The 17,940-nt window shown below is 34.5% G+C and overlaps 1 protein-coding gene across 1 annotated transcript in view; it reads right to left on the bottom strand.

Annotated features, from left to right (window-relative positions):
• Window positions 1-262: 262 nt before the first annotated feature.
• Window positions 263-17,940, bottom strand: part of LOC128223833 (GTPase-activating protein and VPS9 domain-containing protein 1-like) — a 41,710-nt gene continuing 24,032 nt past the window's right edge. The window contains exons 14-25 of the mRNA XM_052933251.1: window positions 15,671-16,686; window positions 14,690-14,771; window positions 13,411-13,440; window positions 10,086-10,175; window positions 9,409-9,626; window positions 8,938-9,128; window positions 8,472-8,606; window positions 7,685-7,875; window positions 6,856-6,970; window positions 6,103-6,241; window positions 5,596-5,728; window positions 263-4,909 (exon numbers count right to left, since the gene is read on the bottom strand). Of these exons, the coding sequence (XP_052789211.1) occupies window positions 4,758-4,909; window positions 5,596-5,728; window positions 6,103-6,241; window positions 6,856-6,970; window positions 7,685-7,875; window positions 8,472-8,606; window positions 8,938-9,128; window positions 9,409-9,626; window positions 10,086-10,175; window positions 13,411-13,440; window positions 14,690-14,771; window positions 15,671-16,686 (2,492 nt within the window). The 3' untranslated portion in view covers window positions 263-4,757. The remainder of the gene's footprint in view (window positions 4,910-5,595; window positions 5,729-6,102; window positions 6,242-6,855; window positions 6,971-7,684; window positions 7,876-8,471; window positions 8,607-8,937; window positions 9,129-9,408; window positions 9,627-10,085; window positions 10,176-13,410; window positions 13,441-14,689; window positions 14,772-15,670; window positions 16,687-17,940) is intronic.

Raw genomic sequence — 17,940 nt, 5'->3', positions numbered from 1 at the left:
TCTGACCAGTTAGGTTCAGACATAAACATTACTTTGCTCCAATATGGACACTAAGGACCAGTTGAGATCAGACACATACACGCTATTATTGCTTCAACAGGGACATTGCAGACCTCTAAAGTTCAAACACCTCATCAGTATTTTGTAGCCTTATAATAAGACTTGGCATCTGACTACTGGTAGTTAAGTTCAGACACATTAATGCAATTTGGATTTTGCAAACCTGTAACACATCTATTCAAAAGAAAAAATGACAAAAAAGTGTTCATATGGTATTTATTTGCATTGCATGTAAATGATATTGTGTAATTCAAACAAAACAACAGTTATAAATTATACTTCTTGTACAAAGCTTCTTTAATAAATTTAAGTTAAATACACCTACTTAGAATGTTCTAACAACTTCCTCATTTAGCATACAACAATATAATCTAAATCATAAAAAAGAAACAAAACAATATAAAATAACAACAAAAATAGAACTATCATTTTAGTGAAATCAAGTAATAATATAAAACAACATTTTAATGCAGTGTTTCAATCAAGAAAACAATATTCCGCTTTAACAATTAAGAAATAAGAACAATGTGCTTGTTTTTACTAAACTTAATAAACAATGTGCTTGATTTTAACTTAATAAACAATGTGCTTGATTTTAACTTAATAAACAATGTGCTTGATTTTAACTTAATAAACAATGTGCTTGATTTTAACTTTATAAACAATGTGCTTGATTTTAACTTAATAAACAATGTGCTTGATTTTAACTTAATAAACAATGTGCCTGATTTTAACTTAATAAACAATGCGCTTGATTTTAACTTAACTTCATAAACAATGATCTTCCTCTTTATTTAAATTTATAAACACTGTTCTTGATTATTATGCAACTTCATAAACAATATGCTTGCCTTTTATTTAACTTAACAGTATGCTTGCTTTTTATTTAATACTAAAAGCAACAGCAATATGTTAAATCTTTATATAAATCAAGTCACTTTGTTTTTTACAGAATGCAATATGGGTTACATGTATAATTCCTAAATTCCAACCCAATAAATATAGCAAAATCTACAAAATAACACTTCAAACATAAATTTCCTACTCAATATAAGCTCAATGACTTTTTTTCAAAGAGAAAAAATAATACATTTTTTCATAATTGCAAAAACAAATGGCGTATAAGACCTTAGTCATTCAGATTTAACAAGGTTTGTTTTAACTGACTTAAATAACCAATATTTTTCAGACTGGAGGGGAACCAAATTAGGAAGGGAACCAAATTATGATGTTGTAGGATAGCAACTTTTAAAGCTTAAGCCTGGCTGAAATGTATGTCATACTGTAATCTAAATAAAAAAATAATAAAAATAAAAGCATTGTGTCATGTTATTCTCTTGATATAAAATAACTTCTTGGTTTAAATGTACAATCATGCAACACATCATTTCTGCTAATTTTTAAGTTGTTGCTTAAAATAATACTTATAGGTAGACAACTCTGAAATCAGTTCTGTATTAAACAGAGTTTGATTATAAAACAACCTGATTTACCCTTATAGTTAAGTAGAAGATATATTTTTAATAAAATAAGAAATTATTGACATAATTTGTAATTTAGAGAATACTTGACATTGACATGTTTCAATACATAAAATTACCATAGGTTCGTAAATCAATAAAGTCTTGCCAGTGAAGTTTAACTTTCAAACACAACTACATAAATTGCCTTTGTATACATAAATGATGTTATTCCTATATTTTCAACTAATTTTGAATTTGCACTCGAAATATCCACCGAAAAAGAAGTTGTTATAATCATTCTTTTTTTTTTACTCCTAACATGATTGAATAGATATGACATAGGATTGGATTACAACTGTCCTCTACAGTTACCTACCAGTATTTTGTTTCACAAAGAAATATAAATTGAATCGAAGTCCACGACCACTTGTTTGTCCAGGGCTAATTCCTCATCATGAAAACTTTCATCAGGATGATATGGCATAATTTCAATTATAAATATTTCCCTACATAAAACCATCGTGAAATTAAAACAATTTACAGTATAGGGAAACATACCGTATATACTACACACGAGTATACGACAGTCAATAGTTATCACAGTCCTCAACAATCACAAACAACATTAACTAGTCATAATATACAAACACAGTATTACAATGTATCAGTAGTAATAAAAGCAAATATGTACAGTATACACTACAAGAAGGCAAACAATCATTCATTATTAAGGTTGCCAAAAACTTCTTTTACCGGTACCAAAAATGTATAGCATGTTTAGTGAGAATAATGTTACATGGGGCGATCTTGTTTTTTGTGAGACATTTTTGTTCGTACACTGTGTAAATAAGACTTTACAAAGTTGCCTGGCTTAAAAAACATGTAAGAATTGAAAAACATTTCACCTCTCATGCTATACTAATGAACAGATTAAGGTGTGTCCTTCAGATGCCTCAAATTATATAACCTACTCGAGTCCTCCTTGGCTATAAGCGATTAGACTACTGCGCGCGCAGTGCATCTAAACTCCAAACCATGCTCTATTACCAGTATAACTCAGAAATGTAATTTATTTCCTGATGAACAAAACTATCAGCAGCTCTTTTGCCTAAATAGATGTTGCAACATGGTATGGGTATGTGTGGACTACATTTTAGTCACTTTGTACTGTAATGTCGTTTAGTACATAAAACTTCGTCTTATATGGGGCATATGATATGTATCCCTATCAAATGTTCATGCCATAATGATTTATAACAGCAACATTATGTTATTTGAATACCTTTGCTTGTAACTGTCTCCTTAGTTGATTGCTGCACACACCTGTTATGTTTGATGGAAATTAAAATAAAATAATACAAAGTTGCTATGAAACTATTCTTAGCAGGGATGTGATTGACCTGGCAGCTGGAGGGCTGAAACCATTTCCACCATGGGTTCTTGGGGCACTTTTGGGGTCAAAAGCACACTGCCGTAGAAGAAAGACTGGCTTTGAGGGTTCTTCTGACTTTAAATTTGAAGCAAACTGGGATATCAACTCTAACAACCAAAAGCACACTAGTATCTTTTTTAATCAGCTAAAAAAAAACAAAATATATATATTTTTTTTTTGGGAGGGGGGGGGCCATTAGATCTGCGGAATTCCGCGAATCCGCGTACAAATCACATCCCTGTCTTAGTCTGCATCTTTATAAAAGTTTAACCTTGACCTTTGTGTAAAGAGCATGGCACCTTCTTCTTATGTTGCTCAACAGCTGTCATTGTGAAAATGTTTATATCAAATTACTGTGAATGATAATCTTAAACGGTATGGGTAATAGTTGCATGCTGGAGATGACATTTCGAGTAACTGTATAGGTTATAGTTGCATACTGGAGCATGCAGGAGATGACATTTCAAGAAACTGTATAGGTTATAGTTGCATACTGGAGCATGCTGGAGATGACATTTCGAGTAACTGTATAGGTTATAGTTGCATACTGGAGCATGCTGGAGATGACATTTCAAGAAACTGTATAGGTTATAGTTGCATACTGGAGCATGCTGGAGATGACATTTCAAGAAACTGTATAGGTTATAGTTGCATACTGGAGCATGCTGGAGATGACATTTCAAGAAACTGTATAGGTAATAGTTGCATGCTGGAGATGAGACATATATCTTTGAAACAAACTAAAAATAGGTAAGCACTATTCCCAACTATGCTATGATTAGTCAACATGAATATACTGGAACAAATATGTTATATTTCAAATCAATGTCATGAATGATTGACAGAACTCTATAATAAGCAATTCCAATTTTCCTACAAGCATAAATATACATGTAACAAATGAAATATATGTTGGTAGCTATCATCAACTGCAACACAATTCTAAACCACATAGTTCCTAATTCAAGTAAATGAATATTTTTGAGACCACAGGGTGACTCCAATATACCCCCTTCAAACTTCGTTTGTCAGGGTATAAAAATTTGCACATCAAACTATTACCCAAGACTCAGCTGCAAGGTAGAAATGTGGTAGTTTTTAGTGCTCAACAATTCTTAGCTTACACATTGAAACAAGCATTTAAGAATATATCTAAGTCGCATCAATACAGTCCTGTCTATAGGGTTGTCTATGATTTTTTTTATTCAACACTTTCAACCTCATGCACAGATATTTCTTTGTTGATCCAACGAATAAGTTTGGAATAGGAATGGTGATCATTTAATGACTTTATATCACTTTGACCAAAACATCTTTGGCTCAAATCAGATTGGCAAATGACCATAAATCTTGACAAAGAAATATTACTTTCCATCATTTGAATGATAGAAAACCTAAAAACACACTCCACTCAACACTGCTATCCTGAGAGTAATACATGGTTTTTAATAATAACAAAAGATTAAACATCCAAATACATCTCACATCAAATTTCTTTCCTTAAAATTTTAAGATGCCTTTTTAGATGCTAACAATTATGTTGCTAGTAAATAATCCCTCGCTTTGACAAGACTTAACTATTTGTTCATTTTACATGTGCTATGTGCCATCTACATACTGTTTTAATATTGTGAGGTCCTTTTAGCATCCTTTTCACAAGATTTAAGCTTTGGGACACCATTATTTTATCAATGGGTAATAAAATTACCCCAGTGTTTTATTTGGCGACCTTTATAAGTTGTGCAAAATAGCAAATATTAAACCCAAACAAAGTTTAACAAGTCTAAAAGTCTTCAGTAGCACTATGCACTGCTATCCCGTGGGTAGTCCATGGTTTTGATGAACTCTACAGCAGCCACAAACTGCATCCACCAGTACTGTTCCTCTCCCTGCAGTCTGTCCTGGTATAGGCTAGTTACATACTGTATAGTTGACAGCAGGCATGGGGGATTGGCTGGAGGAAAAACAGTTCATTTTTATTTAAAATTTAAACATAGCCATATAAGGATTGTAAGTTGTTAAAACATTAATCTGTTTCCTAAGCATGATATTACAGATACGTTTGGTCTTTAGCAGTTTGGGGAACCGAAGTTGTTGTTGTATAAAGGTCATGCCCGCGCCTTATAATGGCTGCATTATAGCATGACCCCGTCACATCCCCAAGAGTGACAAACAAAATTTTGAATCCAAAGGGGGAGTTTTACCCTCAACAGTTGATGGCTTATTCACTGAAGGAGCAATTTTGTACGCAAAATGCCTTGAGACTGACTACTGGATATGGTTTCAATTCTCTGGTCTTAAATTCAGGCAAAACCCATTGGCTTGATAACTCAGGGACCGGCCGAAATACTTTGAGCCATTCAAATATCGAGCCAAGCGGGAATGCTTACATAGTGTAAAAAAACAAATTGGTTCTTTACATCAAGTTTGAGCCAACAAGGATATCGAGCCAAACAATATCGAGCAAACAGGTTTCGACTGTAGTTGTAATTTAGAAGTGAGAAGCTAGTTGACATTCGCTGTGCTAACCAAACATCCTTGACCCCTTTCTACTGCAAGGCGTTTAAAAGCCTCCTTACCTTTAATTATCACAAAGATGATGACCCCTTTCTACTGCAAGGCGTTTAAAAGCCTCCTTACCTTTAATTATCACAAAGATGAAGACTGGTGTAAATTCGTCAGCAGCAGGGACTGATTTCTCGTTTGCCATACTCAGTAGGTTCATGATGGTTGTAGCACACCGCTGAATACAATACAGCTTATCCCTTGGTGTCTGGAAATGATATACATAGCATGTAATTTTTTCATAGATTTAAGTAATTGCATGCAAAACTCATATATCTCATTGGCCAAAGCTTCACAATTGTTGTGCCACATTGATGAATGTAATGCAGCATATCCTGTGGTGTCTGTAAAGGGAATATCCCGCAAGGGTTAAAGCTGCGAATGTTTCATAACTTTATCCATTTGTGCACTTACAAGCAATACTTTGACTAAGTTCAAGATGCCTGAGGCATATTTACAGCACTGAAGCTGATCAATTGGCATCAATAATATTATGGAATTTTAGTTTAACCCACTAGCTTCCTTAAAATGACTATTAAGCTTCTTACCTTGAAAACATGAAGAACAAGGACCATTACTAACCTTGTAAGCATTGATCATGTACAGTTCCCTCTGTGCAGCGGGCCAGGGACATTCTAGGTGATACATCTTGGGTATGGTCAGATCCTTGTGTTCTGGCGTGATCATCTTACTTAACTCTTTGATATGCGCTTGGAATAACCTGATACAAAACAAGAATGCGTTTTATAATATGAAAAAGTGACCCAGATATGTGAAATATCACACAATACACATTTTTTCTTAGGCATGACAGCACTTACTTTTAGGAATACCTTTTCAGTTCTTAGATCAATGAATACATACAACAAAAAACATATTTGAAGATTTCAGTTTCTTTTGTTCAAATGCTTTTATTTTTTTCTCCAAATTAAGAGACTGGTTTACTCATTTTTTTTCAAATTATGCTAAGTAAATGCATATTTCTAACAGCAATTTGAAACCAGTCTATGCTAGGAGCTTCCTTTCCACTTGGTCTCTGATGGAGCAGACAGTAATTCTATATAATATTGCCTATAAACAATGTACCAATTCGAGTGTTTTCTTTTTTAATAATATCATGAGACAATAAATTCCCTTTTTGATCTATTAACATGGAAAAGAAGTCCTTTTTCTATAAACATATATCTGGAAAGACTACATATTTAACTAAAATTTACTGAGCCTTTTAAGTTAAAATCCATGCACCCATATTGTTTTTATTGTCATTAAAGATACATTTTACTATTTAATTTATTAATTTATCCTATTGCAGCCTAGACATGCATAAACACGTACTGATCCCTGTGAATGTCCCCATCACCGTTGGGAAACATGGCATGGGTGTAGATTCGAGACATAATGTAACGCTCTATTGCTAGTTGACCGTCCTCCAGCTGGCTTTCATTGGCTGCTGCAATGAGAGAAACAACCGGTCTATGTTAGAAACTTAAAAAAATAGTCAAAAGATGAAACAAGAGCAAGGCAACATCCATGCCTACGAACAGGACTGTATCACGGCTATGAAATCGAGAGGATATTACATGAGTGGCCGGTCATTTATTAAACAAGTTTTCCAAAATTGATGAAAGGGATCCTTGGCAAATTTTTATAAATTTTAGTAAACAAGCTAAATAAACTTTGTATTAAATGACCATGATAGTGATATTTTAATTATGTCATCAATTATAGCTAATAGTAATTTATAGCACTAAATACATAACATTTTAACTACGAAGAGCCCACATTTACAATGCTTTTCATTTATGATGTCAACTCATAACCAAAACTAAACATTTATTTCTATTTTTAGTAATATTGACCTTGACGATGACCTCTACCCTCTCAAAAGTAAACCAAAGCTAGCTCTTTTCATAAGCTACCTACACACCAACTTTATCACTTACCACTCAATTGATAAGTTATTGGGCAGAAACGCCCGTCCAACAACATTCCAATTTAATAACCTGGTTTTCATTGATTTTCGTAGAGAACCAGGTTAATATGATATTATTGTATGATGGGGTTGTCATTTGTGATATTATTCGACTTCTTCTTTCATACAATATATATTGAACATAATAACATTTTCAAACAGAAAAGCAAACATGATTCTCTTTCCACATACCAAGCCAGATTGAATCAACGTTCATCTTCTGGTACAGATACTGTAGAAACCTCTCCAGCAGGTCCACTTTCTCGTCAGCCATTGTCAGCTTCTGAAAGTCCTGTATGAACCCTTGCAGTGCCTTCTCCCAGGTTTCTAGGAACATACGGATGCACACACTCGTCATGTGCTTGTTGTAAATCTCTTTCTCCCTGTAATAAAGGGTGGAGGTAAACTTAAACTTAACAAGTAATGAACAATTCAGTTATCAGCAATTAAAACAATGGCAAAGGGTTTAAAAGATAAGTACAGTGGAAACTCACTAAACCGGCTGTCAAAACAAAGTGACACGCGATTCGTGAATTCCTAATACACAAAATTATTTTGACATGTTTGATCAAATAAACGTCCGGTTTTGTGAGGTAAAATTACGTTGACAACTAACAAATTTTCTCGATTTTTTGTCCGGTATCCGGAATTCCGGGGTTCGGCTTTGTAAACCGGGACTCTGAAAAAAGTCCGGTATCCCGAGGATTCCGGTTTTGTGGAGATCCGGTTTAGTGAGTTTCCACTGTATATACAGTTGAACCGTGTTGACTCAAACTCACAGGGACCGTTGAAAATACCTTGAGTCTCGGGAAATTGAAGCCAAGCAGGAAAGTATACCTTTAGCCGAAAGATATCGATCCTTCACATCCAGTTTGAGCCAACAAAGAAATCGAGCTAAGTTAAGTTCGAGCCAATGGGGTTCAACTGTACATTTTTTGCCTTTTAAATATCTTTATTTCAAACCCTTCAGGTAACTCACCGCCTGGCCCTATCCTGAAGCTTTCTCAGGTGTGACAGGGTACACAAAAGGCCCTGTTTACACCTCACCAGATAGGAAATGTAGCTCGCCCTGGTACGATAGTCCTCCTGGAGGGACCTGACTAGCTTCTTACACCTGGAATAGGGAACAGAAGCTCAGATAATAAGAAACACTTCTCACCTATCTTCATATTTAATTCACATAGATTTCCTCCATTACAAGTCTTCCTTTATCTTTAGTCATTGATAATCATTTATACAGACAACACATGTATACCATCTTTTAGAACAACACTGCTTTCAGAACAACACTTAATTGTCAAACTGCCGATACATCTAAGCAACTATTTACTAAGGTATGGTTTCCTTGTCCCATCCATCAGCTGGTCAGCAGTATATTAACAAGGTATAATCTGTGCCTCTACGCAATTTACCTACAGGCAGTGTTACTTTAAAAAAAGTCTCACCCTTCGTTGTCAAACTGCCTGACGCATCTAAGAGCCTCATGTAGCTGTGCTATGGTGTCTTTGTTCTGTAGATTAATCGCCTCAGACAGCTGTGCCCTCAGCATGTTGACAAGGTCATTATCACGTGTAGAAGACACTTCCCGGGGACTGTAGGGCACACTTGGCTGACAGAACAGGCTGTATCCCACCTGCTGTGAAATTTAAGACCACAAACTTAATTCAAGTCAAGCAAAGTTTGACCTTTGTATAAGGTCTTTGACCTGATCATAAGAAAAATCTTGGGATTAGTGGAAATAACACAGTTTTTACATTCTAATCTGACTATTGAATTCCCAACATCTGATCTCTATAAAAAAAAATTGCTCTACTTTTCTGAAAGATTATTGCTATAAGATATGATATTTACCTAATCTTAAGTAAAAAGGTAGCCTTTAAGCATGAATATTAATCCCAAAGGGTATATGGAAGTACCTGGAAGTCAGCAGATCCAAGCACAATCCTCAGTTTCCTCTTGGCGTCCAGGAATGCAAGACATTTCTCCAGGTTGTCTGGATCGTACAGAGGGGTAGAGTCATCATTCTCCTTCAGAGTTAGGCGAAGGGCTCTCTCCGACTGGGCGGGCTCTGAGCTGGGCGCACTCGTCAGGATTGACTTTTTGCGATACTTGGCCAAAATGTCATCTGAAGTCTCTGTAAAATAAGGTCATAATCATAAAAAAACATCCAACAGTAAAGATTGATACAGTCACAAGTCATTATGTTGTTGATATACTTCTTGAAATATTTAACTAGGTTGTTTTGTTTAAATGCTTTGCTTTGACAAAAAGGCAATTTCAAGGCCAACTATTATATTAAATATTATTAATTCAAATTTTTTAAAGCGGTAGATTTTGTCAGAAGAGCAGAAGGAGCGTCTCAAAAGCGGTAGATATTACCTAACGCCGGTAGAGTTCACATGTCTGATTGATATAGTTTTGAAAACTGTTGTGGGTTGGAAGATGCTTAAAACAAAGTTATCATTTTTGTCAGCAATTTTGGCTAGTAGAAAGTTTTGAACTAAAAAGCTTTCATAAGGCCTAATTTACACCATTATTTAAATCTAAACAAAGAACTCGCCAAAGCCCCTTTACAAGTAGACTGTGTCCCTACCAGTGATGACAATGTTGGGCTCGGGTGCAGCCTTGTCTGTTGTATCCCCACCAACAGCCCCCTCACTATCTACAAGCGTGTTGGTACTCTCTGAAACATTGGGGATTTTTCATTACATGATGTGATATCATCGAAATGAACCCTGTCCTGGCGATTAAGTGATAAAAAACCCCCAAAGATTTATCCATGTGGTTAGATTGATAAAAAAGTTAACATGTATAATTAAACAACTCATATGTACCGTATAAAGATGCCTGCTTTAATTAAAGAATATACTTCACAAAATTTAAAGGCAATTCTTTCTCCATACGATTCAGTTTTGCAGCCTATTTCAATTAATAAAAAAAATCTTTCAATAAATATGTAAATTACATTTAACAGAATGTTCAAATAATTCAAAGTGAAGTATAAATGAAGTATATATCGTGTTAGATATATATATAAATATTAATAACAATGTTAATATGTGCAACAACAAGCATGAATGGTGACTACAAAGTCGCGGCCCTCTGTGTCCACACTTGCCTTGCATCCGGTCCTCTTTCTCCGGATGCCGTTGTCCCTTCTTTTTAATCCCTGAAACATGCAAGCGAACTTTACCACCAAGCTCCAGCTACATCATTATGCATATGCAAATACATTGGGCAGATTGTTCAGAACAACATTGTAAACTTCATCTTGTTTACTTTCATCTTGTTTACTTTCAAATCTTTAATACTCTATAAGTTTCATGGACACAGATGTGATCTGTAGTATTTTCACAAATACCGTAAATGACTGGGTATAAGACGATAGGGGGTATTAGACGCAGGCAAAAATCCGTGAAAAATCTAAGAAAAAACTTTTAATCTAAGTTTTGGTTTAAAGGACGCATAGAAAATATGTCAAAATGGTCTGCTAATCTTGGCCACCATGTTTGTTGACAGTGACGAATTTTTTTTTTTTCGTGAAAATGGTGATGGTTATCTTTAAAACCATACAGTGATAATGCAAAATGTGTTTCATTTTTATTCGTTTCATGTTAGGATAGGCACTGAAAATTACTTAGTGTGACAATTTGTTTCTGGATGGCACTGAAATGTACCTATGACTATTTGTAAGATTTCTTTTTGACAGTATATCGTAAAAGATAACCTGTCGAGAATGAATAGGGAAGTTACTGTATGCAAAAACTTTATATTGTATGGGCTTGTTCTCAAAGTGTCAACACCTACAGAAAAGAATAAAGAACATGGAAACGTGCGAAAAATCATGACCATTATTGCATCAGTTTGTAGTATTGGTATGTTAAACAGGTCTAGAGGCAGTGCGAATTTTTCACACCTTTATAATCGTACAACTGACAAAAATATTTTGACAGTGCCCAATTGCTTTTTTATATGCATGTTTAATTATTGTTTTATTCAAATTAATATTGAATAATTTTGATAATTTAAATCGTACAATATTTTTTTTCTTAATTATCTTGCGAAATACCGTATCCCGATATTCAACTGCCGTTTTAACCTGTATATACTCAATCGATATGACGCGAGTAACTTCCCTTTCTACATAAATCTAAACAAACTCTCGGCCTGAAATCGACCTCAGAAAAAATTCAAAAGGTTGTTACTGGGTTTTATACGCAGGCATTTTTTTACATCGAAATCTGAGGGAAAAAAATGCGTCTAATACCCAGTCATTTACGGTACTTAGACAACTGATCCAGCTATGCTTGTTTTACTTTCATATATTAGCATGTCATAAAATATTTAACCTTTAAAAGTTAACAACGAAATGGTGCTATTAATATATTGTTAACTTTAATAAAGTTCAATCAGCCCATCATGTATTAAACTGTGTACAACAATGTTTTTATTTATATTTTGTCAGTAACAGAATTATAACATAACAATAATATAAACAGCATACCTTTCAGTTTCATAATCAACCCTTAATTCACAAACTATCCCTTAACTAACATACTGTTTTAAATTGTTACTGCTCTTAAGTCTTCATAAAATTTCTTTCAGAAAATATGTATGAAAAGTTGAAAAAACATAAGAAATTTCAATAGGTTGGACCACTTAAGTGGCGAAGAAATTTACATTCACAACAATTCATGCAACTTCTGTAAGAAATGTACAAGACTTTTAATCAAAGTATTATAAAACATTTTGTTTTCTGTGAGGCTTCTGGCAATTAAAGTCAACTTGGTACAAACTTCCTATATAATGTGTTCCAACTATAACCAATGGAAACAACCTGGTAATTAATCTTAACATGAATATGAGTTGTTACCCTTAGATTGAATTTCGGTATACCGTACTTAAATTGGCTTATATATAGAAAATTTTAGTGTAAGCTGCATTAGTGAAGGAATGTGTTTTTTTAAACCAATGAAATTTTTTGTTTTATTTTGAAACTGAATAAAATAGTTTATATTCTTTCCAATCTATCTCTACAAAAACTCATTCATAACATACATATTCCATATAACAACATAGCAAACAAAATAAATGCAACAAGCATACAATGTAAATTCCTAGGGTACAATAGTATGAACGTCAAAATATTTTGCGAGCTATTTTATCAACACAATCTACCTATTAATCTATCAGCTATCCCCAGCTTGCCCCAAATTCTTAAAATCAGGATTGGCAATAGGGATTCGAAAACTTGGGGGAAAACCGATTGGAAATTTAAGGGTAACCTTAATATGTATTATCATTATGCATTTTTATTGACCAAATAAAATCTGCCCACCCCAACCATTTTTAAAAAAGTTTGTTGAGAATACCCATTTCTAGCCTTCCACATAATTTCATTCTCATCAGTGATCATGTGAGCAGCGCATGCTTGTGGTAATGGGTCTATGTAGTTTTACATAACAATATACGCTCAAAACAGACCTTTGTGAAATTTACATGTTCTCTTTTCTCCATTTCAAAAGCTTATCGTTTTTTTCACCAACAATATACATTATCTTGAGAAAGTGTTAGTTTTCCATACAATAATTATATTTTAGAACACAAACAATGTAGTGCCTGTAATTATTTGTTTCCACTGGCTTAATATTTTTATATTTCGAAGTTGTTGTATTTTCACATGTTTAAACAGAAGTCTGTTTTGTCAGTCAAAGAACCCAGTTATCGTTTAATGCAAGTTACAATTACAAACTATTCTACAACAATTTTCTAAAAAAAACAATAAAACAAACCATTCAAAGCACTTAAAATAATCATGCAATCGAATGACTTTGAAATGATAACTGGGCAAATTGATAAACCATGCATGATACTGAGAATGGCGGCCATATTTGTCGGCCATATTGAATATCAAGTACCTGCTGCAGTCTGCTGGGTGACATCCACCACTAAAGGCGAAACCGTAAAAGGCAACTGATTTTGTTAACAATAAAGATATTACAAATAATTTGGCAATATTCTTTTTAACATCATACTTTTCCTTTTTCTAAAATTTCAGAAGGTGTTACTGTGGGTATTTAGGATTTTGCCGTATGACTGTGATGAACCATGTCAATGTCATCATCAGTACTGGTACATCTAGGTATCGGGGGTAGTACTCACACTTTCTACAATAGTTGTCGTCAAATCAAGAAAACTAAAAATTACCTCTAAAAACTCTACAAATGACATTCCAAAAATCCATTCTTGAAGTTATTCAACGAAACGTTCGACAAGAGGAATGAGTTTCCACAAAATTTTCTTGACTCAAATTAACTGTCAATAAGTGCCATTTTATGCTTACTACAGTTCATTTTGTATTCACTATTGTTAATTATGCTAACAGAAACTATAACAGGAAAAAAAATCATGATATCAGAATACAAGGGAATATGACATACAATAGTGAATACTATATACATGGTGTTATGTTATGATCCAGCTGGCGGTTTCAATAAAGGATTTAAGTTGTAGCTTTAATTCTCTTAAATCTATACAAATGTTACAAATGAAAATTAATTTTTGTTTCTTTTTTTTATTTTTGTTTCTTTTTTTTCCCCCTGAATTTTGTGTGCATTTTCAAAGTTGGCTAAAGTTGCCCAAGATCATCTTTGAAACAGCCCCGAGAGCCTTCATGTTTGAATGAGACATCTTGGTCGTAAACCTTGCACTGCTGAAGAGTAGTTATTTTTATTGAAATGCAGATTACGCCCAAAACAGGGCTTTGCTGGAAATTTGCAATCTTTATTGAAGTGGGACCCAAAGCAATGGGAATTGATGATAGTTCATGAACATTCAAAGCCATTATTTTCCATTTGTTTTTTCATTTAATGACTGGTCAAAACTGGTTCAAAATTGTCCCAAAATATAATTTGTTTGCATTTTGTACAGAGAAAAATCTCATTTTCTCAATTTACATGATCACTATGAATTCCCCAAAATACATATATTTAGATCCATCATAGACGTAACATCTTAAAAAAGCAAAGGAATGCACAAATTAAAGGTTTACCCAAAAAATATATTTACGACTCATTTTTTCCCAATTATAAATAAACTAGAACCTGTTCCCAATACAGAGAAAACAATCGCAATTTTCTTACGACCTTAAACATTATTTATACAAAACAGAATATATCACATTGAAAGCTTATTTACCTTTATGAATTTTTTCCCTAAATGTCCTGAACAACCCTCGTTTCTTCCCTGGAGTGGCACCGTCTTGTTCCCCGGATAATTCCTGAAACATATTTTCTTTTTATTATACAAGTAATTTTTCTTCTTCATCTCGGGTCTATTTTTATACGGATCTTAGTCGATGATTTTGGCCAATTTAACTTCACTCTGATCTATGAAAATAGCGAAGTCGCTGCGGACCTGAACATCTATAGAAATTAGAGATTATTTTTATAGAAATTAGAGATTATTTTATAACTCAGATCCTTTAATAAAATGGGCCAATGGTGTAAACTTAAAATGTTTAAGCCCTCAGTAACAAAGTTAAGTAACAAAAAAAGTCAAGTTATGATTCTTATTTTAATAAAATTTGGCTATATCACCTTACAAATATACAAACATTTAAGTTTAGGAGGTTAGGATTGAGGAGAATGTCAGTAGCATATACATTGGGCATACAGCTTAAATTTTTCTTATTTTAATATCTGTAAAATTCACAGGGCCTTCCCAAGGTCAATTTAGCGCGCTGGCTCAATGGCACCTGAATACTGAAATTGGGTTACCAGGGCACTTAAAAGTCAAGTTTGTCAAAATTAACACCCAAAGCATTTTACAACAGTACAAGTACATGTGTACATCTGTTGAAATGTTCAGCACTGGTAATTAAGCCGATGAGAAATGTCAAACATTGCATGATTATTGAATTTCACTCATGACCAACTGCACTACCATGTGTTTTGATGCTTTTATGCTTTGATGGCACTCGAGAAACTTAGATAGTGCCAAAAAACACCAATAACAGTTTCAAAGCATTTTCATTTTTTCACATCAGAATACGGGTACTACCCCAAGGTAAATAACTCAAACCAACCCATATCCACCATTATTCTGAGGAAAGCTCTGCTTCATATTAAAATAACAAATTTAAAACTTGAACAATATAAAGTTGCTTTTAACACTAACCTTTTCATTCTGAAGGCTGGCCCTGTCCCCTGAATTTGACCCATCCTTAGATAGACTAGACCCCGACGACCGATTACTATCAGTACTACCCCTTCTTGGTTTTGGTGGCCCATCGGTTTGTAAAAACACATCCCCAGTGTCTATTAATGTAGCACTTTGGGCCTGTTCCTTGGTCCGACTAGGAAGATCTGCATTATCACTTTTGTTTTTGCCTCGGCTGTTGGGCAGTATTGCATTTGTGGCAACTTCTACAAAGTTTGGATTGGAAAAACCTTGAAAGGGGGACCGTTCATGTGGGCTGCTTGGACCCTCTAGTAAATCCCCACCTCCTAATCCTTCCCCCTCTGCTAACGGGTCAAATAAACTTAAAGCGGCGGAAAATCGGGTTTCATCGACATTTGTGTTCTGTTGTTCTAATATTCGCACATCATCACTTGGTGCCGCATCTATATATTGTGTAGACCCTACACCGGAATCATTGGATATTGGCCTAATTTCATCAGGAATTAAATTAACACTATTGACCCCATTAAATCTATAACTACTATCCTTCGTTTTAAAATTTGACACAACATTTTTATGATTCCTATTCCTATCATTAAAAATTTGTTTTGGCCTAGCACCATTCAAAATCCCAGTATCACTCGCAGGCCTGTGCTGATAACTCTCATAACGAGGCTCTAAGTCAAAATCGACCAATCGATTTCTGGTTGACCCTGTTTCACTATTCCGATCTGGAGATGAACCGGACGGTGATTGTCCACGTTTTTTCTTGATTGGCACAAATAATTTATTAGAGTCAATAGAGGGAAACTGCATATTTCCCTGCGCAGGGCCACTTATTGCTCGAGGCTCACGACTGTTTCTTCCGCTTTCAACATCAATATCGGAAAAGACACTATCAGAGAACGTTGGGGACATGCTGATGTTGTCAGAGTTTATCGATGTTCCCTGCCGACCTGCACGGCCTGTTGAGAAAATATCGACCGGAGCAGTGTCAGTTGGGCTCTGGAAACCTGAAAATCAATTACATTCAAATAGAAACTCTTCATTTTTTTAAAGTATATCGCTAAATGGTAAAGTTGTGTGTATTGTTTTTAATAAGAAATAAGGCAGAAATTCTGCAAAAAAATGTCATTACATAAAATTAACAAGACACGCCGCAATGCGACAAAACCAGGTTTTCAATGATTGACAGAAGAACTTCAGCCTGTGTCAGTTTTTCTATTTTTAGTAACAGCCACCTTGACCCTAGGGACCCCAAACGCAATCCCATGAAAGGTCTCCATATACTCTTCCTTTATACCAAGTTTGGTCAAGATATGTGAACCCTGACTAAAGTTATTCAGTTTCAACTGTTTTTCTATTTTTAGTAACAGTGACCTTGACCTTGACCCTAGGGACCCCAAACGCAATCCCATGAAAGTTCTCCATAAACTCTTCCTTTACACCAAGTTTGGTCAAGATATGTGAACCCTAACTAAAGTAATTCAGTTTCAACCATTTTTCTATTTTTAGTAACAGTGACATTGACCTTGACCCTAGGGACCCCAAACGCAATCCCATGAAAGGTCTCCATAAACTCTTCCTTTATACCAAGTTGGGTCAACATATGTCAACCTTAACTAAAGTTATTCAGTTTCAACTGTTTTTCTATTTTTAGTAACAGTGACCTTGACCCTAGGGACCCCAAACACAATCCCATGAAAGGTCTCCATAAACTCTTCCTTTATACCAAGTTGGGTCAAGATATGTCAACCCTAACAAAAGTTATTCAGTTTCAACCGTTTTTCTATTTTTAAAAACAGTTACCTTGACCTTGACCCTAGGGACCCAAAACACGATCCCATGAAAGGTCTCCATAAACTCTTCCTTTGTACCAAGTTTGGTCAAGATATGTCAACACTAACTAAAGTTATTCAGTTTCATAGCTGTGTTTGACGCCAGCCGTCCGCCCTAACAACGACGTTCGTCATTCTAATAACCAGATTTCACTATGTGAAAACCTGGTTAACAACTATATTTTTTTCAAACAAGAATAATCTTATTGTTATCTATGTCTAAGAAATATAAATATAATAAGTTTTTTCTTAACATATGGAAATGGTTGTAGACAAAACACAACCATATTATTTAATATAGCATTACAATAAAACTGCAATAACTCCAGGATGCCAGGGCTCGACCTAAGACCGGGCTTCATCAGATGTTTCTTATTATTCAAAGTTTCTATTTTTTGTCCTTTATGATGTTGATATAAATGCACCCAA

The sequence above is a fragment of the Mya arenaria genome, chromosome 17 (assembly GCF_026914265.1).
Source record: "Mya arenaria isolate MELC-2E11 chromosome 17, ASM2691426v1".
Classification (NCBI taxonomy): Eukaryota; Metazoa; Mollusca; class Bivalvia; order Myida; family Myidae; genus Mya; species Mya arenaria.
The sequence above is the reverse complement of the archived record's forward strand: the minus strand, read 5'-3'. Positions and strand labels throughout refer to the sequence as shown.